The sequence below is a fragment of the Oncorhynchus keta genome, chromosome 31 (genome assembly GCF_023373465.1).
Source record: "Oncorhynchus keta strain PuntledgeMale-10-30-2019 chromosome 31, Oket_V2, whole genome shotgun sequence".
In the NCBI taxonomy this organism is placed as follows: domain Eukaryota; kingdom Metazoa; phylum Chordata; class Actinopteri; order Salmoniformes; family Salmonidae; genus Oncorhynchus; species Oncorhynchus keta.
Genome location: NC_068451.1, coordinates 11,260,757 through 11,283,129, shown reverse-complemented (window position 1 = coordinate 11,283,129; position 22,373 = coordinate 11,260,757). Strand labels below are relative to the sequence as shown.

Genomic DNA, 22,373 nt, shown 5'->3' with positions numbered 1-22,373 from the left:
TTTCCAATCAAATCATTGCTAATGCTAAGGAGCATTTGCTAAATGTGATACAACACTGTCAATTTCCACCCTAAAACCATTGTGCTAATAGTAATGGAGGAATATATGCCGAAGTTAAAGACAACAACAAGTACAGACAGTTCTGTGCCAGAAGGGTACGTCGCCGTGGCTTAAAGCGATAGTTTAGTGCTAATGCTACCAGGGCTATTAATCCACCCAAGAAAGTTTATGAGTTGGAAAAACGATGTATGTTAAAAGAGAATACTAGAGACATAGGCCCAACTTTATGTCATGCAATATAAGGTGTGAGACAATCAATAAAAGTCACAAGTCAATGAAAACAGATACAATGGAGTAGGCCCTATAACTCAATATAATGTTTGCACAGTACAGTTGTCTGGCTGGCTGTCCAAAAGCCTTGTTTGTTTAATCACAGTACATGAGACCCTACATACCCGGTGTATAAATGTGTACAGTAAGCTGTATCGATCTTTGTGCACAGTGTCTCCCTCTGTTCAAACAATGGAGTAAGGAGGGAATATGTCTCTCTACTATTCCGTTTCAGTCGACTCTCTCTGACTCCTCTGTTTACAGTTCACTGGAGCACAGATTGTCAGTCACTCTGCCAAGGACAAGAGTCAAGATCCCATTACAAAATGGCATGAGTGGCTTGGGGAGTCTGTCAGTAAAAGCTGTTGTCATATATCCTACTAGCAAGAAAACGCTTCCACAGAAAACCCACAACTGTGCTGAATAGGGACACGTCAATTTAGCCTTCGGCTACACTTGGATAAGCTAGGTGAATGTGCATATAAATCGGTCATTTAGATCCACTTCAAACAGATTTCCATTTGACAATGTGGGGTATATATCCACCAAAGAGAGAAATGCATGTGATAAAGGAGTGACATTTTATTCAGCGGAGGCTTTCTAAACGTTTAGCGGGAGACAGTGTTGCCGGAGAGAAGTCAGCCAGTAATGGAGTAAGAAGATGGATGACAGTAGGAATAAAAACACCACAACAGATAGATAGTGCACTGTGTAGACAGGTCTCTACTCTCCCACTCTAATCATATCCTCCTGACTAAACTGTGGTTTGATGAAATCCCACAGATTCTGTATGTGGTAAGACAACTCAATTTACTTCCACGAGAGTATAGTTTGCCTCAACAATATAGTATTGTTTGGCTGTCCAACACAGTAGTCTGGCGGGTGCTTACATGAACTAGCTAATCAGGAAGATTATCCATAATGCTCTGGATGGAGTTTACAGTAAAGTATTATTTGATGACAGAAGAGTGAATGAGATTGGCTCTTCATGGATGTTTTGAACTAACAGAGTTTTTGTGACAGGGTATAAACATCAGGTCTTTAGCATTGTGTCAAGGTTACATCTCTCTAGGGATGCATATACAGTTGAAGTCGGAAGTTTACATACACTTGGAGTCATTAAAACTCGTTTTTCAACCACTCCATACATTTCTTGTTAACAAACTATGGTTTTGACAAGTCGGTTAGGACATCTACTTTGTGCATTGACACAAGTAATTTTCCCCAAAATTGTTTACAGACAGATTATTTCACTTGTAACTGTATCACTATTCCAGTGGGTCAGAGGTTTACATGCACTAAATTCACTGTGCCTTTATACAGCTTGGAAAATTCAAGAAAATTGTGTCATGGCTTTAGAAGCTTCTGATAGGCTAATTGACATAATTTGAGTCAATTGGAGGTGTACCTGTGTATGTATTTCAAGGCCTACCTTCAAACTCAGTGCCTCTTTGCTTGACATCATGGGAAAATCAAAAGAAACCAGCCAAGACCTCAGAAAAAAATATTGTAGACCTCCACAAGTATGGTTCATCATTGGGAGCAATTTCCAAACTCCTGAAGGTACCACATTCATCTGTACAAACAATAGTACGAAAGTATAAACACCATGGGACCCGAGAAGAACGTACTTTGGTGCGAAAAATGTAAATCAATCCCAGAACAACAGCAAAAGACCTTGTGAAGATGCTGGAGGAAACAGGAACAAAAGTATCTATATCCACAGTAAAACGAGTCATATATCGACATAACCTGAAAGGCCGCTCAGCAAGAAAGAAGCCACTGCTCCGAAACCGCCATAAAAAAAGCCAGACTACGGTTTGCAACTGCACATGGGGACAAAGATCGTACTTTTGGAGAAATGTCCTCTGGTCTGATGAAACAAAATAGAACTGTTTGGCCATAATGACCATCGTTATGTTTGGAGGAAAAAGGGGAAGGTTTGCAAGCCGAAGAACACCATTCCAACCGTGAAGCATGGGGTTGGCAGCATCATGTTGTAGGGGTGCTTTTCTGCAAGAGGGACTGGTGCACTTCACAAAATAGATGGCATCATGAGGTAGGAAAATTATGTGGATATGTTGAAGCAACATCTCAAGAAATCTGTCAGGAAGTTAAAGCTTGGTCGCAAATGGGTCTTCCAAATGGACAATGACCCCAAGCATACTTCCAAAGTTGTGGCAAAATGGCCCAAGTATAACAAAGTCAAGGTATCGGAGTGGCCATCACAAAGCCCTGACATCAATCCTATAGAAAATGTGTGGGCAGAACTGAAAAGTGTGTGCGAGCAAGGAGACTTACAAAACTGATTCAGTTACACCAGCTCTGTCAGGAGAATGCACCCAACTTATTGTGGGAAGCTTGTGGAAGACTACCCGAAACATTTGACCCAGGTTAAACAATTTAAAGGCAATTCTGCCAAATACTAATTGAATGTATGTAAACTTCTGAGCCACTGGGAGTGTGATGAAAGAAATAAAAGCTGAAATAAATCAGTCTCTCTACTATTATTCTGACATTTCACATTCTTAAAATAAAGTGGTGTTCCTAACTGACCGAAGACAGGGAATTTTTACTAGGATTAAATGTCAGGAATTGTGAAAAACTGACTTTAAATGTATTTGGCTACGGTGTATGTAAACTTCTAACTCCAACTGTACCTCCACTTCTAATCACACACTCTCTTTCTCTCTCTCACACTCTCTCACCCTCTGTCTCTCTCACCCTCTCTCTTACCCTCTGTCTCTCTCACCCTCTCTCTCTCTCTCTCTCTCTCACACCCCTCTCTCTCTCTCTCTCTCTCTCACCCCCCTCTCTCTCTCTCTCTCTCTCCCTCTCTCCCTCTCTCTTTCTTTCTCTCTCTCTCTCCTCTCTCTCTCTCCCTCTCTCTTTCTCCTCTCTCTCTCTCTCTCTCTCTCACCCTCTCTCTCTCACCCTCTCTCCCTCTCTCTCACCTCCATGTTGGCGCTCTGCCACCTCATCCAACTACAGATGCCCCCCGTGTAGGTGTGTGCCACACTGTCATCACTCTAAATCACATTTGGAAGCAGACCGGCTTCATAAAAGGACATGTTTGCCTCAATGATTATAGACTGGACCTATAGGTTGTTAATTCCCAAGCATAATACGGTGCAAACAGCCCCATCTGCACATTATAGAACAGGTATTTTCTGATGATGACATTTCAGATGATAGATGCCTTTTATTAATAAGATAGGAAGTGTCCTTAGTTACAACCCAAAACAGATCAGGTCACCACCGATGACAAAGCCACTATCAACTCTCATTGGCTGTGTTTACACAGGCAGCCCAATTCTGATTTTTTTTCTTCTAATATTTGGTCTTTTGACCAATCACATCTGATCTTTTCACATCAGATCTTTTTCAGAGCCAAATATAACAATAATGTGCAATTGAAAACCCACTTTTGTTCTTACATCGGTTCAAAATACAGCCTTCAACAAGGCAAAAGGAAGTGTGTCCTTTCCAGCTGTGGATTAAGAAGGACAGCTGTCAGTTGGCATGATCACATATCTTCCCTTGAGCTATGCTATTCTGGTGAGAAGACATGCTAAATGTTACATCCGAAAGGTATGAATGAAATATAAGAACATAATAAAGAACATAATAAAAAAATGGATCAGAATTGGCCTGCCTGTGTAAATGCGGCGGCCATTGAGGCTGACTAAGAGGTAACATAATAGAACATTTAATGGAAAAGCTCATCAACACCAAGTTACAGTACAATACTGCAGAGAGAGAGAGAGAGAGAGAGTGGCTTGGAGTCATCAGCAGCCTTGCTATAATCATCAGAAGTTTAGCTAAAGCAGCTCAGCTAAACTGCAGCTCCAGTGCATTATGACTCATGCCTGATAAACCCAACTGAAATGCAGTGGAACATGCCAGTAATTGCCTGCTGATGTCCAGAAGAGTTTTCTTATTATTAATAAACACACAGTCAAATGTGAATTAAATTGCTGGGAATTTCCGCGTATATGATTTGAAGTGTTATGGTCCAAATGAATAGCAATTGGCTTCAGATTTACTGTACATGGTGAGGAGAGAAGACGCATGGTCATGATTAGTCATGGGGAAAACCATTAATATCCTTTATAGGTAACTGCAGCAATCTTCATCCCTGTTTATTCACTACCTGGGTAGGCCGACATTATATGTAATTATAAGCTGGATGGTTCGAGCCCTGAATGCTGATTGGCTGACAGCCGTGGTATATCAGACCGTATACCACGGGTATGACAAAACATGTACTTTTAGTGCTCTAATTACGTTGGTAACCAGTTTATAATAGCAATAAGGCACCTCTGGGGTTTGTGGTATATGGACAATATACCACGGCTAAGGGCTGTATCCAGGCACGCTGCGCCGCACCTAACAGCCTTTAGCTGTTGTATTTTGGCCATATACCACACCCCCTTGTGCCTTATTGCTTAAATATACCTCAAGCCGTATCCAATGTATCAAGTTTCTGGTTGAGCCATATTTTCACACCATACTCCCAGCAAAACCTTGGCTTGCCTCAGTGTCATGTGTGCAGAGCACTGCATGCTGGGCCGTGTCAGTGCGGCCCACTCACTCCTGGCACATGTCTGGTCTGTTAGAAGTGATCCCCACAGGGTCCAGTCAACAAACCCCTATGCTGGCACCATTCTGTCCACCATGGTGAAACACATACACACTGAGGAGGATGTGTATCTAGTCAAGTCCATTTGATTGGGCAGTATGTTTCTGTTCAACAGGAAGCACATAACCCCATTACACTTGGATAGGTATAACTATCAATACAGGTGTGTGGACCATAATCATCTCCAGTGTACAGTACACATCAAGCGAGAGACCAAATTCACATTCTCGTGAGCGTCTTTTTTGCTTTCTATAATTTCCTCAATACCAGAAAGTGTGTTAGTGAGGGGGTAGCAAACAACATGGAATACAAATATCTCAACATCTGTTTGTAACAGACTAACTGCAATGGAAATATATGACCTTCTAGAGACTAAATATTGAACTAAATGAGGAACCAGAGGTCCAAAACTAAAGATCCTATGAATATACTGTAGAATGCTCCTGAATGTGTGCAATTAAAGTAAATGTGTTTAAATTGGTTCCCCTTGGAGCGGGTGAGGTGCCGCTCTGAAAGACCAGATAAACCAATACCTTTTCACTTATTCTAATTCTAAGCGAAAGTTGCATGAGTTGCAGTTTTGAGAATACGACATGATAGACTAGACAGTGTGTCAAGGTAATAAAGTCATTTAATTTCCCTCAAGGAATAAGTCTAGGTAGACAATAGAGTGCTCTGTTGAGGTAAGGCAGACAGGTAGAGAGCCTAGGGACTCCCGTGAGGACATACATACAAGCTTGCACGCACGCACACACACACCTTTTAATTTCATGTCAATCTATCACAAACTGCAAATAAAGGAGAGAATAGAGTATCATATTAAAAAAGGAAAGTTGTGGAAAATAGCGAAGGGTGAGGTGAGGTTGTTACAGTAACTTTCAGAATATGATCTACTTAGACAGCTAAGTTATGACTCAGTTCCTTGTCCTCTCTTGCCGTAATTCAGATATCTGCTGCTCTGGTCTGAGAGTCCAGGGGTGGCCTGGTCTGGTCGAAACATCCATCAGTTATTGGCTGCTCTGGTCTAAGTGTCCAGGGGTAGCCTGGAGCGATCGAAACACCCATCCATAATTCATGCCTGGTTTTCTGGGCACAAGGACAGGGGCGCAGCGGCCAAGTCATCCCTCAGTGATGATGTATGTTGAAAGTTTGTTCAAGTGTAGTTGCAGAAAACATCAAGCGCTATGATGAAACCGGCCCTCATGAGGACCGCCACAGGAAAGGAAGACTCAGAGTTACCTCTGCTGCAGAGGATAAGTTCATTACAGTTAACTGCACCTCAGATTGCAGCCCAAATAAATGCTTTACAGATTTCAAGTAACAGACACATCTCAACATCAACTGTTCAGAGGAAACAGTGTGAATCAGACGTTCTTGGTCAAATTGGTGCAAAGAAACCACTACTAAAGGACACCAATGAGAAGAAGAGACTTGCTTAGGCCAAGAAACACGAGCAATGGACACTAGACCGGTGGAAATCCACATTTTAAACTTTTGGTTCCAACCGCATTGTCTTTGTGAGATGCAGAGTAGGTGAATGGAGGATCTCTGCATGTGTGGTTCCCACCGTGAAGCATGGAGGATGGGGTGTGGGGGTGCTTATTTAGAACTCAAAGGCACACTTAGTCAGCATGGCTACCACAGCATTCTGTAGTGATACGCCGTCCCATCTGGTTTGTGCTTAGTGGGATTATCATTTGTTTTTCAACAGGACATATGCGGACATATCTCAGCATATGTGGGAACTCCTTCAAGACTGTTGGGAAAGCATTCCTCATGAAGCTGGTTGAGAGAATGCCAGGAGTGTCCAAAGCTGTCATCAAGGCAAAGGGTGGCTACTTTGAAGAATCTAAAATCTAAAATATATTTGGATTTCTTTAACACTTTTTTGGTTACTACATGATTCCATATGTGTTTTTTCATAGTTTTGATGTCTTCACTATTATTCTACAATGTAAAAAATAGTGAAATCAAGAAAAACCCTTGAATGTGTAGGTGTGTCCAAACTTTTGGTGTGTACTGGACCTAGAAAGAGACTCAAAGGAAATGTATTTCTTTATTTGATTACATTGTGTCACTGCTGCCTGAACACTGCACAGGCTAGACACTCCTGGGTTGGGCATTGCAGGGTGGAGGTATACCTGAGAGAGGATGATGAGAGGCTGTTCAGCAGGAGCAGCAAACAGAGAGTAGACAATATCTATTTATTTAGCTGTTCCTTTCTGTCCAGCTCCAATGCCATGTTTGGATGTGCGTAAACACACTCCTTTCATGGCTCATACAATAGCTCCACCCACCTAGACAGTCTGTATGGTTCTGCAGAGAAAGAGAGAGAGAGGTCCCCTCTGGAAAGGGCACAGCCCAACATGAGTCACGTCATCACTGTCATCATTCCCTGGGTGGAACCTCTCAGTGTGCGTAGTCAACCTGGGCTCACTACAGCAGTCGGCAACACCATGTCAAACAGCATGTCATCCCAGCATCCATTTTAGTTCCCCACACTGCTATATAGATATTCAAAGAAAAAACAGCTGTGGATGCATTCCCAGTGCCTATAATGACAAATGTCATTATAAGCATCTGTGGAAGTTGCCCTTGCGACAGAATAGTTGAATATACACAATATTGTACTATTTGAGAGGGCTTCTTCATGTCGGTTTTGAGAGGCAACAAGGGAATGAAATGGGTGATATATGCAGAGGGAGACAACTCAATGAGCTTGTATTCCCTTCAACGATGTAACAGTCCATAGGTTTTAACAGTACAGTACTTGAATTGGATGTTGGTGGTATCCATGTCAAGGGTAACTACTTTGTACCACTCCTGTCCACCTTTAAACGGGGGCTCTGATTCTCTAATAGAAGCTATTGGCATTTGATTATACCTACTGTAATGCCTGAGTGGTAATGCCTACGTATGAAATAATAGATATGTAGAGGGTTTTTACAATTTTCATGGTCGTTTCATGACTCATAACAACAATGTTTCTGTTACTGTTTCAAAGCAGCAAGTGTAGATGCTAACACAAGGATGCCCGGCTTTGAACTGAAATATGAGAAAATTGTGACTATGTGTGCTGGATGTGACAATTGTGAAAGGTTGGAGAGGAAAGTATAAAATGTCCTCGCTGGAGAAAGGGAATCTTACGAACAGGAAATTGCACACTGCAATGAAACACCAGAGAGGAGAAGGTGATTTCTCTAACAGAACCCCAAAATATACTGCAGGGATTATGGGAGGAGAGGATTATGATGCTGGGGACTGGGGTACTCTCGATGCAGATATCCTCACCACTGCATTCTGTAGAAACTATGGCAAGCTCTCCTTTCTCAGTGTTATGCATTGGCTTAATACCATTTGTTGCTGTTACAAATTTAGCCCATGTGAAGCGTTTGAAATTGCTACTATACAGCGACAAGGTTTGCTCTTGTTTTCCTACTGCGTGCACTGAGGCTATTTGTTTTGCTACCGCTTTACAGTTTGGTTTACAACATTACATTCCTCTGAGGTAGATACCCCTTATGGCAGATTAAAAGCAAATGTGCTGTCAGTGGAAGACGGATGGTAATGTGCTTTGAGAACTCCGTCGAGACACAAAAAAAAGGCATTGATTATCTCTCAGTTGTACAGTCAATCTATAAGAGAGTAGAAATGTAAAACACGTAAGTATGTATTTGACCGATGGCCTGTGTTTCTGGGTTGCTAGGTGGTGATGGAAGTGGACTGTCTAAATTTAGCAACACCTGCACTGATCAAGTGATCTCAGCGATATGTATTGGATACTGGTGGATGGGAATGAGTTGAATGTCTGTGTTGCTGGTCCACAGGCTATTTCAGACTGTTTTAGGGTGTGTTATGGTAATGTGCTCACAGCCACCGCGGAGTCAAGTTGTAACTTGTGACAAGGCTCATCTTTGAGGACAGCCCAGAGCACACCCTAATCAGCAGAGGTAGCAGGCAGAAAATAAGAACACCAAAATGTCCAGCTCCCTTCCCTGTCGTCTGGCTAACTGTGGAGGCTGGAGCTGCTGTCGCATATCCATGATACTCTCCCTCTTCAATGGATAACCTCCATTATATAGTTATTGTACAATTAGCCCAACTCTCCCTTAGTATAGCCACCCAGAGCTTGATCCAGAGCCCCTTGTGTCTCAATACTTCCCCAGTTTGTCAAGCTTGCGGGTACTTGATGTACTTGATTGTACTTCTGTGCCACATCACTGCTCAAGGAGCCCAAACAGCCACTGTATTTAATGAATACTGCCTTTAATGCCACTTTACAAATGGCTCATCTGGCCTCAACGGGTTGTTGAACAAGCACAAACAACACAGAGGGAGTAATATCAAAACTTCAATGAAGATTATGCATTGAAGAGGAATGTATCATCATGGGCATGACTGTAACTGTCGCCAAACTGAACTGCAATGCCATTCTCAATGTATTCTGTTTTACTCTGTACTCTACAGTACACACACCTTTCAGAAGTAATCTCTCAAGGTTACACTACAGTGAGTATTGCAGCATCAGAAGAGTAGTGAATCAGCCAAGAGACTCACGGAGGAATTACTGCAAGGTTAGAGAAAAACATATATTTATAAACTCAAACAAAAAAGAAACGTCCCTTTTTCAGGACCATGTGTTTCAAAGATAATTCTTAAAAATCCAAATAATTTCACAGATCGTCATTGTAAAGGGTTTAAACACTGTTTCCCATGCTTGTTCAATGAAACATATACAATTAATGAACATGCACCTTTAGAACAGTTGTTAAGACAGTAACAGCTTACAGACAGTAGGCAATTAAGGTCACAGCTATGAAAACTTAGGACACTAAAGAGGCCTTTCTACTGACTCTGAAAAACACCAAAAGAAAGATGCCCAGGGTCCCTGCTCATCTGCGTGAACGTGCCTAATAGGCTGACCACCTGCTCGCATCGCAAAATAAATTTAGGAATCTATGTTATTTAATTATTGCACCCACACTGCTCGCGCGCGCCAACGAGCGTCTGCGTTGCCAAGGGCTAAAATAGAAGTCATTCCTATTTCTGACGCAGATCGTGCTGCAAGTCCTGCCTCTCCCATCTCTCCATTGGTTTATAGAAGCAGGTACCCACGTGCCATCTCCTCATTGGTTATACCGACGTGGGTGATTGAAAGACGAATTGTGTTGCCGGTTGTCGTGGTAATACTATGAAAGTTTAGATGCCAATCACCATATAAGTTCAAAGATGAAAAGGCTTAGAAGTAGGGAGAGAGATGACTAGAAACGATTCGGTTGACCGTGTGTGGACTAATTGTCAGAGTAGAGGACCTTGTGCATTTCAGGTAAAATAACAACCTAATGTTTATATCCCAGGACAAATTAGCTAGCAACAGCAAGTTAGCTAAATAGGACAAATTAGCTAGCAAGTGCAAGCTAACTAGCTAGATTGCCATAAATGTTTAATGCTTTTCGACCTGTCCCCAAATGAATGTCATTGGTTTAGAGTTTGTTTTGATATTTTAACCTGCATGTCGTGATCGCGTTTGGTGTAGGGGGACAACATAAATGTATGCACGATGGGGCACGATGGCGCACGCACGCAGCCGGTATGGGTTCCGTGTTAAGCATGCTGCAAGGAGGCATGAGGACTGCAGATGTGGCCTGGGGGAAAAAATGCAATGTCCGTACTGTGAGACCCCTAAGACAGCGCTACAGGGAGACAGGACGGACAGCTGATCGTGTAACAACACCTGCACAGGATCGGTACATCTAAACATCACACCTGTGGGACAGGTACAGGATGGCTGCCGAGTTACACCAGGAACACACAATCCCTCCATCAGTGCTGAGACTGTAATAGGCAGAGAGAGGCTGGACTGAGGGCTTGTAGGCCTTTTGTTAGGCAGATCCTCACCAGACATCACCAGCAACAACGTTGCCTATGGGCACAAACCCACCGTCGCTGGACAAGACTGGAAAAAAGCTGTCTTCACTGACGAGTCACAGTTTTGTCCCACCAGGGGTGATGGTCGGATTTGCGTTTATCGTCGAAGGAATGAGCGTTACACCGAGGCCTGTGCTCTGGAGCGGGATGGATTTGGAGGTGGAGTGTCCGTCATGGTCTGGGGCGGTGTGTCACAGCATCATCGGACTGAGCTTATTATCATTGCAGGCAATCTCAACACTGTGCGTTACAGGAGAGACATCCTCCTCCCTCATGTGGTACCCTTCCTGCAGGCTCATCCTGACATGACCCTCCAGCATGACAATGCCACCAGCCATACTGCTTGTTCTGTGCGTGATTTCCTGCAAGACAGGAATGTCAGTATTCTACCATGGCCAGCAAAGAGCCCAGATCTCAATCCCATTGAGCACGTCTGGGACCTGTTGGACCGGATGGGAGGGTGAGGGCTAGGGCCATTCCCCCCAGAAATGTCCGGGAACTTGCAGGTGCCTTGGTGGAAGAGTGGGGTAACATCTCACAGCAAGAACTGGCAAATCTGATGCAGTCCATGAGGAGGAGATGCACTGCAGTACTTAATGTAGCTGGTGGCCACACCAGATACTGACTGTTACTTTTGATTTTGACCCCCCCTTTGTTCAGGGACACATTATTATATTTCTGTTAGTCACATACCTGTGGTACTTGTTCAGTTTATGTCTCAGTTGGTGAATCTTGTTATGTTCATACAAAGGAACACATGTTACAGTTTGCTGAAAATAATCGCAGTTGACAGTGAGAGGACGTTTCTTTATTTGCTGAGTTTATATCTGAGTCACCAACAGCCTTTGCAAGCTACAGCAGGACTTGATTGACATCAAGCATAACAAATGAAAGGGAGGGTAGTAAATACGGTGTCACTATTTGGCAAGCACTGTAATCCAATCCATAGGCCTAGTCAATTAGATTATAAACTGATGTAAATCACAAAGCATCTTCCAATCACATATTGATCTTAATAAATAGTGTGTTAACCAAATAAAATAAACATATATAGGCTATCATTCTATTGGTAAAGGCCATATTGTAGTTAATCCTATCCAAGGTGAGAACACGCGGACGTAACAGTGATTGTGAATAAAGGATTGTAAAAGAGATAGGTAGGTGTCAATTGTTGTAAAATAATTTTACAATCAGATCGAATATTTTTCCCAGAATGCCTTTTCTATCAGGCCAATAAGTCAATGTAACCGTAGCCTATCCACGCATAGACGTTGCCTTCAAAAATCGACCATATGGGGTTGTGTCATGTTTTTTAATGGAAAGGTCATTGTAGCAGAACTAACGCCACACTGCAATGACATATAAAAAAATAAAATAAGATTCCGTCAATTCGTTTAGTCCTAAACTAGACTTGTTCATCTTCAGGTTCACAGAGCGCAAGGTCATTTATCGTGTTCTACGCGTAATGAATAGGTCGCAGCCGTTTATGCCGCTTCTTTAAAAATTCTAAATAAACAGTCTACATATAGCCTTTGTTAAAAACATTTAGTGATGCTCAACAGTGTGTGCAGCCTATACCTTATAGTTCAGGTGAATATATCCAACCATCAAATCAAATGCAAGCAGTCCAGACTGGTGAAGGGGCGAGGCGAAGGTGAGAGTCATTATGTAAATCAACGCCACTTAACCATAAACTAAACTATGGAAGAGTCTTCACCACTATACGTACACCAACTGTAGCCTATATTTGGCCAGGTTATGTCATGCTTGAGAAGAACTCAGTTTTCACTAGTAATAATGGCTAAGATGTGATCGCGCAGGGATGGAGCTGGGATGCAGGTTTACATTATTACGCACGAGACCACGGGCCAAATTTGGTGGCTTTCGAAATGCTATTCGTTCTTTGGAGATATGTTGTTTTTGTTGTAGAAACAGATGTATATCACCTGTATTTTACTCACAAACGTCGACTTCTCCTCTGGCTCTTTCACTAACAGGCTATTAAGGGATGGGGTGGGGGTCATTTTCTATCGGTTGTGCGTTCTTGCTATCGCTCAAAATAACATCGGGAGCTCGGCGTGGTCAGCCGTGGGAAACTATTGACTAGGCTATTTAACAAAATTATTGCGATACTAGCCTAAATGCTCTTGATAAACATCGAGTATGACGAAATAAGCGTGAAATAAATGTAACCAAGACTTATAATCATCCTTACCTTTGGTAGAAAAGGTTCGCGTTTTTCCACTTGACCTTATTAATTAACTGTATTTGTTTCTTAAGGTTGTCACCGTGTTCAAAAAATATATAAAGGTGTTAAATCCGGTCTATGAAAATTGTTCTGTGGTCACCTACCCAGTTTAGAATACAACCTAACCCTGTTATGTGCACAAGGCTGACGTGGTACGACAGCGCTACCCTACCACACAGCATCCTTCTTGGAACATCCCCCTCCTATCGAGCATCCATCCCTCTCCTCTCGCGTACCCCATTCTCTTCAGAGAGGGGGTTCCTCTTTTGCTCCAGTGTGGACGTTAGAATGTCAATGGAGCCGTATGCTGTTTGTAACGTGGCATTCATTCATTTTTCAAACCACGGGAAGCATTTTTGAAGACATATTATGATATAAGGGTTTTTTCGTTTTTATAGACGCTATAGATTTCTTACCAAACTGATATGGATTCGACTTAGATTTTCGCCATACTCACCAAATTGTTGAGGCAATGATCTGTGCACGAGATGTCTCTGTCTACACGTGCTGCAGCTCGTGGCTATAATTGACCATGAAAAATTATAGTTTGATATTGATTTGGATGACTCAAGTGCTGTTTTTAATTAAAGCAGCACTGGCTTGAATTTAAATGTGTAAATCTTGTGTAAAACTGTACTTTTAGGTATTTATTTTGGGTGTCATCTTGAATACTCATTAGGCTATCAGTATCGACTTTAAATTAACACATGTGCAAAAAAAGACTGATAAATCATTTGGGAGAAGTAAAAGGTGTAACATATTTTCAGGAAAGTTATTGCTGTAAAATTAATCTGTTAAACTGAGATGGAGAAACCTTACCGTCTGTGCAAACCATAAATTGTAACACCAAAATAGACTAACATACACTACCAAACTGTACACTGAACCATACGTCTAACCTTGATAGGCCTACCTATTGCCATGCCAACTGCAAACCCTCTCCATCATGATCTCATCAGACCAGATGAGTCCTTGGCCTTTAGCTTCAGGCCTTACTATAGTCGCCAACCACAGTCTATTTCAGAGATGGCCAGCTGCCATTTGGACAGCTGCCTACAGGCTGGTATCTATTGACCACAACAGTCCTACTCCTATCTTTTACCCAATCTCTGCCCTGATTCCACATTAAATTAGCCTATACCCTTTAATTCACAAAAAGTGAGAAGAGTGATTGATTGAAGCTGTCAGAGTGACAGGTCACATGACCATGATGTTGATGGGATCAGGACATCCCATAGTACTCCTAACCTCTGGTGCACTGCACTCAGTCCCAGTTGGATGCTCAGTGCATGACTGGCATTATGTTAGAATAGCTATATGGCTTCTCTTCCACTCTTCCACCCACCCTGGCTGACATATGTGAGGAGTACAGTACAACGCATCACTATCTTCCAATCATTTCCAGCATGGTTTGTTGGTGAGAGATTTGATTGGTCGGGGTCAAAAGTCGACATATTAAAGCTGCCTTGTTATTTAATCAGCATTAATGTGAGAGATCTGCATTAAGTGACTTCTCACTCGTAGCACGGTCCAACTTGGAAAGCATACTTGAAAAGCATACAATTAGGGTCAGAACAGAAGTCAGGAAATGGAACTCTCAGGGTGCTGTGATACCATCCCAGAATTCATTAGGGAGGCCATGCTGGTTTTAATGAAACACATTCAAAGATGTTTGGGGAAGGTGTGGTGCCTATTGCTACAGTAAACAAAACATGTTTCTATAAGGTCTTTATATGTTTTTCATTTTGTGAAATTGCATGTTAACAATACTGTATTGAAAAGTGACCAAAATCTTATTTCCGTTGCTATCTATAATACTTTAACTAAATTCATATTAATATAATACTATAATCACTGTATCACTGCAACCACACACAACCCTGAGTAAAATGATAATCCTATATTGCAGTAGGTGCTTATATTGCCATACTGTATCTCACCTAGACATCATTTCCACAGATGGTCCAGACTCCAGTGGAGGGAGTAGAAGCAACACCTATCCATGCATCACCCTCAGAGGAACCAGAGGAACAGCTGCACAAATTGCCCCTAAACCAGTCAGCAGATGGCTGGTGTGAGATCCACATAACTGACAGAAAATATTACAATCTTATCAAACAAATGTGCTTGAAAGTTAGCACTGCCCAGGCTAGGTAGCATTTCATGTGGCCTACAATAGAATGATCTTCATTGCTATTTGCATCTATTTGACTAGTATTTGCCTGTTATTACATTTAATTTAGAAAAATATAGGACTGCATCATATCTTTGTACAATAACAAAAGTGAGCCTAGCCAGTGCTGGTTTACCAAGAACACCTAATTTAATTACAAAGATATCCAATTTCCTGAGCACAATAGTGGCATCATGGGCCAATATTACTATGCATTTCCTTCCCTGCCCTATAATTTCATACTTTATGATAAACATATAAGGCAAATAATTGAACACTTGCATTGGAACCACTCTTTTTTTTTCAAACATGAAGTTAAAACCATTGACCATAGCTGACGTTAAAACTCAGTGGGACAGTAAGTCTTGTCAAAGAATGCTCAGGTATGTATCGCCACCCTGTGGCTACCTTGTGAAGTTATGCCTTCACGTAGCGATTGCCGCATCCTAATGACCCGATATTCCACATGAACACATGCACATGGCCCAAAAAGAGAAAAACCCTATGCGCGTTTGAAGTCAGCATTAAATGAACGTATTGCTATATGTCGAAACGCCAAGTGTAACCTATAGACTTTCCATGTATGATAATAAATAACGTTAACGTCAATATCAACGGTTTTCATCAAATCCAGTCTACGTCGTGTGCGCTTTTAATCTATCCTGATTACTCCAGCTGCTCTACTTCGTATTCAGTTTCTGTTCGCGTGCCGTGAATACCTGGTGTCAATGTAACCTACTCTAGTTAGAGGAACATTCGAAAGCAATTGCCATTGTAACGTTATTCATTTTCTCTCACTGGAACTGGTACAACGATACTGCTTTGTTATGCATTTTGGATTTGCCTAATTTCCATATTTAGATAGGGTGGTTTTAAAGGCAACAGAGAGTGTAACATATGAAATAAGACCGACGCATAGAGGATGTGCCCCAGAAACCAGGTCGATGAAATATTGGCACTACCATGAGAGGAAGCGGTATGGACCTTTTATGGAGAATCTTAGCGGCTCTGAGCTTCGATTGTTTTAAAGGTTCGGCGTCTTCACAGAGGTGAGTGTGAGAAAATTCCATCAAATTTTCCCACGGGCAATGACCATAATTGTTTAATATCCCACAGTTTTTATGCCATTCTATATTACACTGAACAAAAATGTAAAGGCAACATGCAAGAATTTCAACGATTTTACTGTTTTACAATTCATGTAAGGATATCAGTCAATTGAAATAAATTATTTATGTCCTAATCTATGGATTACATGACTGGGAATACAGATACCTTAAAAAAAAGGTAGGGGTGTGGATCAGAACCAGTCAGTATCTGGTGTGACCATCCACACATCTCTGTCACATAAAGTTGATCAGGCTGTTGATTGTGAAATGTTGTCCCACTCCTCTTCAATGGCTGTGCAAAGTTGCTGGATACTGGTGTGAACTGGAACACGCTGTCATATGTCGATCCAGAGCATCCCAAACATGCTCAATGGGTGTCATGTTTGGTGAGTATGCTGGGCCATGGAAAAACTGGGACATTTTCAGCTTCCAGGAATTGTGTACAGATCAGAGTGCTACACATTATCATGGTGAAACATGAGGTGATGGTGACGGATGAATGGTACGACAATGGGCCTCAGGATCTAGTCACGGTATCTTTGTGTAATTCAAATTGCCATCGATCAAATTCAATTGCGTTCGTTGTCCGTAGCTTATGCCTGCCCATACCATAGCCCTACTGCCACCATGGAGCACTCTGTTCACCTGTTCACAACATTGATATCAGCAAACTGCTTGCCCACACAATGCCATACAATGCCATCTTCCCGGTACACTTGAAACCCGGGATTAATCCGTGAAGAGCACACTTCTCCAGCGTGCCAGTGGCCATTGACGGTGAGTATGTGCCCACTAAAGTCGCTTACGTTATCAAACAGCAGTCAGATCAAGACCCTGGTGAGGACGACGAGCATGTAGATGAGCTTCCCTGAGACCGTTTCTGACAGTTTGTGGAAAAATTCTTCAGTTGTGCAAACCCACAGTTTCATCAGCTTTCTGGGTGGCTAGTCTCAGACAATCCCGCAGGTGAATAAGCTGGATGTGAAGGTCCTGGGCTGGCGTGGTTACAAGTGGTCGAATCAAGTCAAATTGATTTATATTAGCCCTTCGTACATCAGCTGATATCTCAAAGTGCTGTACAGAAACACAGCCTAAAACCCCAAACAGCAAGCAATGCAGTTGTAGAAGCACGGTGGCTAGGAAAAACTCCCTAGAAAGGCCAAAACCTAGGTAGAAACCTAGAGGAACCAGGCTATGTGGGGTGGCCAGTCCTCTTCTGGCTGTGCCGTGTGGAGATTATAACAGAACATGGCCAAGATGTTCAAATGTTCATAAATGACCAGCATGGTCCAATAAGAATAAGGCAGAACAGTTGAAACTGGAGCAGCAGGACAGCCAGGTGGACTGGGGACAGCAAGGAGTCAACATGTCAGGTAGTCCTGGGGCATGGTCCTAGGGCTCAGGTCCTCCGAGAGAGAGAAAGAAAGCCCCCCGACATATAAACTACTGCAGCATAAATACTGGAGGCTGAGACAGGAGGGGTCAGGAGACACTGTGGCCCCATCCGAGGACACCCCCGGACAGGGCCAAACAGGAAGGATATAACCCCACCCACTTTGCCAAAGCACAGCCCCCACACCACTAGAGGGATATCTTCAACCACCAACTTATCATCCTGAGACAAGGCCGAGTATAGCCCACAAAGATCTCCGCCACGGCACAACCCAAGGGGGGGCGCCAACCCAGACAGGAAGATCACATCAGTGACTCAACCCACTCAAGTGACGCACCCCTCCCAGGGACGGTATGAAAGAGCCCCAGTAAGCCAGTGACTCACCCCCTGTAATAGGGTTAGAGGCAGAGAATCCCAGTGGAAAGAGGGGAACCGGCCCGGCAGAGACAGCAAGGGCGGTTCGTTGCTCCAGAGCCTTTCCTTCCCACTCCTGGGCCAGACTACTCTCAATCATATGACCCACTGAAGAGATGAGTCTTCAGTAAAGACTTAAAGGTTGAGACCGAGTTTGCGTCTCTTACATGGGTAGGCAGACCATTCCATAAAAATTGAGCTCTATAGGAGAAAGCCCTGCCTCCAGCTGTTTGCTTAGAAATTCTAGGGAAAATTAGGAGGCCTGCGTAGCTGGAAAGTAGAGCATTGCAGTAGTAAACCTAGAAGTGACAAAAGCATGGATACATTTTTTTGCATCATTTTTTGGACAGAAAGTTTCTGATTTTTGCAATGTTACGTAGATGGAAAAAAGCTGTCCTTGAAATGGTCTTTGTTCTTCAAAAGAGAGATCAGGGTCCAGAGTAACGCCGAGGTCCTTCAGTTTTATTTGAGACGACTGTACAACCATTAAGATTAATTGTCAGATTCAACAGAAGATCTTTGTTTCTTGGGACCGAGAACAAGCATCTCTGTTTTGTCCGAGTTTAAAAGTAGAAGGTTTGCAGCCATCCACTTCCTTATGTCTGAAACGCATACTTCTAGCGAGGGCAATTTTGGGGCTTCACCATGTTTCATTGAAATATACAGCTGTGTGTCATCCGCATAGCAGTTAAAGTTAACATTATGTTTTCGAATGACATCCCCAAGAGGTAAAATACACCGAAATGTACAGTTGATTTGTCAGAGGACAAACCATAGACAAACTGATATCTTTCCGACAGATAAGATCTAAACCAGGCCAGAACTTGTCCGTGGTGGTCTGCGATTGTGAGACCGGTTGGACGTAATGCCAAATTCTAAAACGACGTTGGATGCGGCTTATGGTAGAGAAATTAACATTCAGTTCTCTGGAACAGCTCTGGTGGACACTCCTGCAGTCAGCATGCCAATTGCATGCTCCCTCAACTTGAGACATTTGTGGCATTGAGTTGTGACAAAACTGCACATTTTAGTGGCCATTTGTCTCCAGCACAAGGTGCACCTGTGTAATGATCATGCTGTTTAATTGGCTCCTTGATATGCCACACCTGTCAGGTGGATGAATTATCTTGACAAAAGGATAAATGCTCACTAAAAGGGATCTAAACAAAGTTGTGCACAAAATTGGAGAGAAATAACGTTTTTGTGCATATGGAATATTTCTGGGATCTTTTATTTCAGCTCATGAAACATGGGACCAACACTTTACATGTTCCGTTTTACATTTTGTTTAGTATATTATGGAGTCAGAGCCGAAGTGTCAATATCACAGTAAATAATATTTCATTTCAGTTTTAGGACTAGATTAATAGCATAGGGGATAATCTATTTGATCCCCCCTCTAAGAGTTTGTGAAATGTAACAATATATTTGCTATGAAGAAAAAATCCATCCTTTAGTTGTTATGACAAAAGGTTTGTGAAGCAAAAAGGTTTGCCTCCATTCTCCAGCATTGTCTTCATGAGACAAATTATGAGAGGGATGAAATAATGTCACATGACCACAAATGTAGCCAGAAATGCATCTGTTGGAAACTCTTTGTTAAACCAAAGCATATCATACACTATATATCTTACTGAAAATGCAATAGTATCTGCATGTATGATATGTGTTCTATTCAGGGTTGCTGAATGATAGTTTCTGTACTTGTATGATTCTATTACATACCATTTTGCCCCACACCATTTGTTTGGACTAAATTGATTTTCAAGATTCTCAGAGTACCACACTGTAGTCTATACACCACCTACCATTGCAATTCAGCAAACACCTTGTTATGCCTATTCCTGCTCCCTCCCTCAGGCATTTGACATCACCGGTCCTAGCAATCCACATTGCGCAAACCTGCTCCCCTTCGTTAAGCACACCTGGACTTCATCACCACCCTGATTACTTTCCCTTCATATAGCCCTCCGTACGCCTCATTCATCAGGCAGTATTGATTTTGGTCACATTCAGTACACGTATCCTGTTTTGTATTTTCTTCATGTTTATTATTATTAAACTCACCTTCTATGCCTGCTCCCTGACTCCCTGCGTATACATTACTCACCTCTTACCCAGAGTCCAACCCCTAACTTCTCATCCCCTCTGTAGGTCTCCAGGCAAGCTGAGCTCCAGCCAGGCAGGTAGTCTGGAAAGCAGCTCCCTGACTAGCTCGCTCTCCCTGGGTCCAGACCTGCCTCACTGCCAGTGCTGCATCTCCTACGAAGCCCGCCTGAAACGCCTGTCCTGCGGCCATCTCTACTGTGACCCTTGCACAGACCAGATCGTCAACCTGGCCTTCGAGGACATCGAGGGCCTCTCTGATTACCCCTGCCCCATGTGCAAGTCCCTCCGCAAGCTAGGGGACCTGGGCCCCCCCTCTTATGGGTACCTGGGGACCCCCTCCTTTGGGCCATGTGGGACCCTGAAGCAACAGATGGCTAAAGAGCATGGGAGCAGCTGGGGGTAAAACTGAGGCAGTTTATACTGTACATCAAGGGGTGTGGGTAAAAAAAGCATGTTGTCCCCTCTCCAGATGAAATACCGTAGGAACCATTTTGTCTTTTCAGTTATGTCTTTAGTGTTTTGATTTGAATATTTTAATGCACTGCCTTACACTGAGATTGTGATCTGGTTAACATGTGGTGGGAAGTGGCTCTGTCTTTCTTCTTTGTGTAATATGGTGGTGGAAGTGAAACTAATGGAAGTGCATAACATTACAGATAAAGTCCATTTGTGTGCCATAACATGAGTGGTTATTTCAGGGTGATTAAGCCAGATAAAAGATAAATGTTAGATGTTTGTGTCAGAAAGTTCTTTATATTTATGTGTACTGATTAAGATTACTAGACATTTGCACCTTATTTTATATTTTGAGTGTACTTACAGCTTATGCATTTTAATTTAACTGAATTGTGCAGTGCCATACTACTTTTAAAGTGTTCAATATCATATCGTAAATATTTATTTAGCTAAAAAATAAAGTTTGAATTGTATTACTCTGTTTGAAGACTTGAATGATTGCAGTACATCATCATCTGGGGTCCACGGCATGAAAAACGTGTCTTGCAGAGCTTCCTGTCCTCCATTGTGATCTCTGGCCTGACTCTTCTGCAGAACGGAATATGTTCGGGGATTCATCCGATGGCATTGAGGAGTATACTACCACATCCGTCATTGGCCTTCATTAATAAGTGCATCGATGATGTTGTTCCCCACAGTGACTGTACGCACATATCCCAACCAGAAGCCATGGATTACAGGCAACATCCGCACTGAGCTAAAGGCTAGAGCTGCCGCTTTCAAGGAGCGGGAGTCTAATCCAGTGCTTATAAGAAATCCTGCTACACCCTCCAATGAACCATCAAACAGGGAAAGCTTTAATACAGGACTAAGATCGAATCCTACTACACCGGCTTTGACACTCGTTGGAGGTGGCAGGGCTTGCAAACTATTACGGATTATGAAGGAAACCCCAGCCACGACCTGACGTGAGCATACCAGATGAGCTAAATGTCTTCTATACTCGCTTCGACACAAGCAACACTGAACCAATACTGAGGGCGCCAGCTGTTCCGGACGACTGTGTGATCCATAGGTGATGTAAGACCTTTTTTAAACAGGTTATCATTGACAGATTACCACGACACATACTCAGAACATGTGCTGACCAGCTGGCAAGTGTCTTTACTGACATTTTCAATCTCTCCCTGAGTCTGTAATACATGTTTCAAGCAGGCCACCATAGTCCCTGTGCCCAAGAATGCAAAGGTAACCTGCCTAAATGACTACCGCCCCGTAGAACTTACATCTGTAGCCATGAAATGTTTTGAAAGGCTGGTCATGGCTGAAATCAACATCATCATCCCGGAAACCCTGGACCGACTCCAATTCGCATACTGCCCCAACAGATTCACAGATGATGCAATCTCTATTGCACTCCACACTACCCTTGACAAAAGGATCACCTACGTGAGAATGCTGTTCATTGACTACAGCTCAGCGTTCAACACCTGCACTGCAGGCATCTAATGTGACCCAGGATTCACAGCTGTAAAGACGTGTGGTGATAGACTGCTTGATAGACAGCAAGT

The 22,373-nt window shown here is 42.7% G+C and overlaps 2 protein-coding genes across 2 annotated transcripts in view; one reads left to right on the top strand and one right to left on the bottom strand.

The window, feature by feature from the left end:
* LOC118364047 (synaptic vesicle glycoprotein 2A-like) overlaps positions 1–13,376 on the bottom strand; it is a 54,169-nt gene extending 40,793 nt beyond the window's left edge. The window contains exon 1 of the mRNA XM_052489558.1: positions 13,116–13,376. The gene's annotated coding sequence lies outside the window, so the exon portion shown is untranslated. The remainder of the gene's footprint in view (positions 1–13,115) is intronic.
* A 2,374-nt stretch (positions 13,377–15,750) lies between these two features.
* LOC118364409 (uncharacterized) lies at positions 15,751–21,275 on the top strand. Its single transcript, XM_035745928.1, has 2 exons — positions 15,751–16,370; positions 20,392–21,275. The coding sequence occupies exons 1-2, from the start codon at positions 16,285–16,287 to the stop codon at positions 20,747–20,749; spliced, it is 444 nt and encodes a 147-aa protein (XP_035601821.1). The 5' UTR covers positions 15,751–16,284; the 3' UTR covers positions 20,750–21,275.
* The last annotated feature ends 1,098 nt before the right edge of the window (positions 21,276–22,373 follow it).

Excerpts from the sequence above, each read along its gene's own strand:
- LOC118364409 (XM_035745928.1), top strand. The coding sequence starts at position 16,285 with ATGAGAGGAAGCGGTATGGACCTTTTATGGAGAATCTTAGCGGCTCTG. Across the intron at positions 16,371-20,391 it reads GGTTCGGCGTCTTCACAGAG|GTCTCCAGGCAAGCTGAGCT; the intron begins GTGAGTGTGAGA and ends TCCCCTCTGTAG.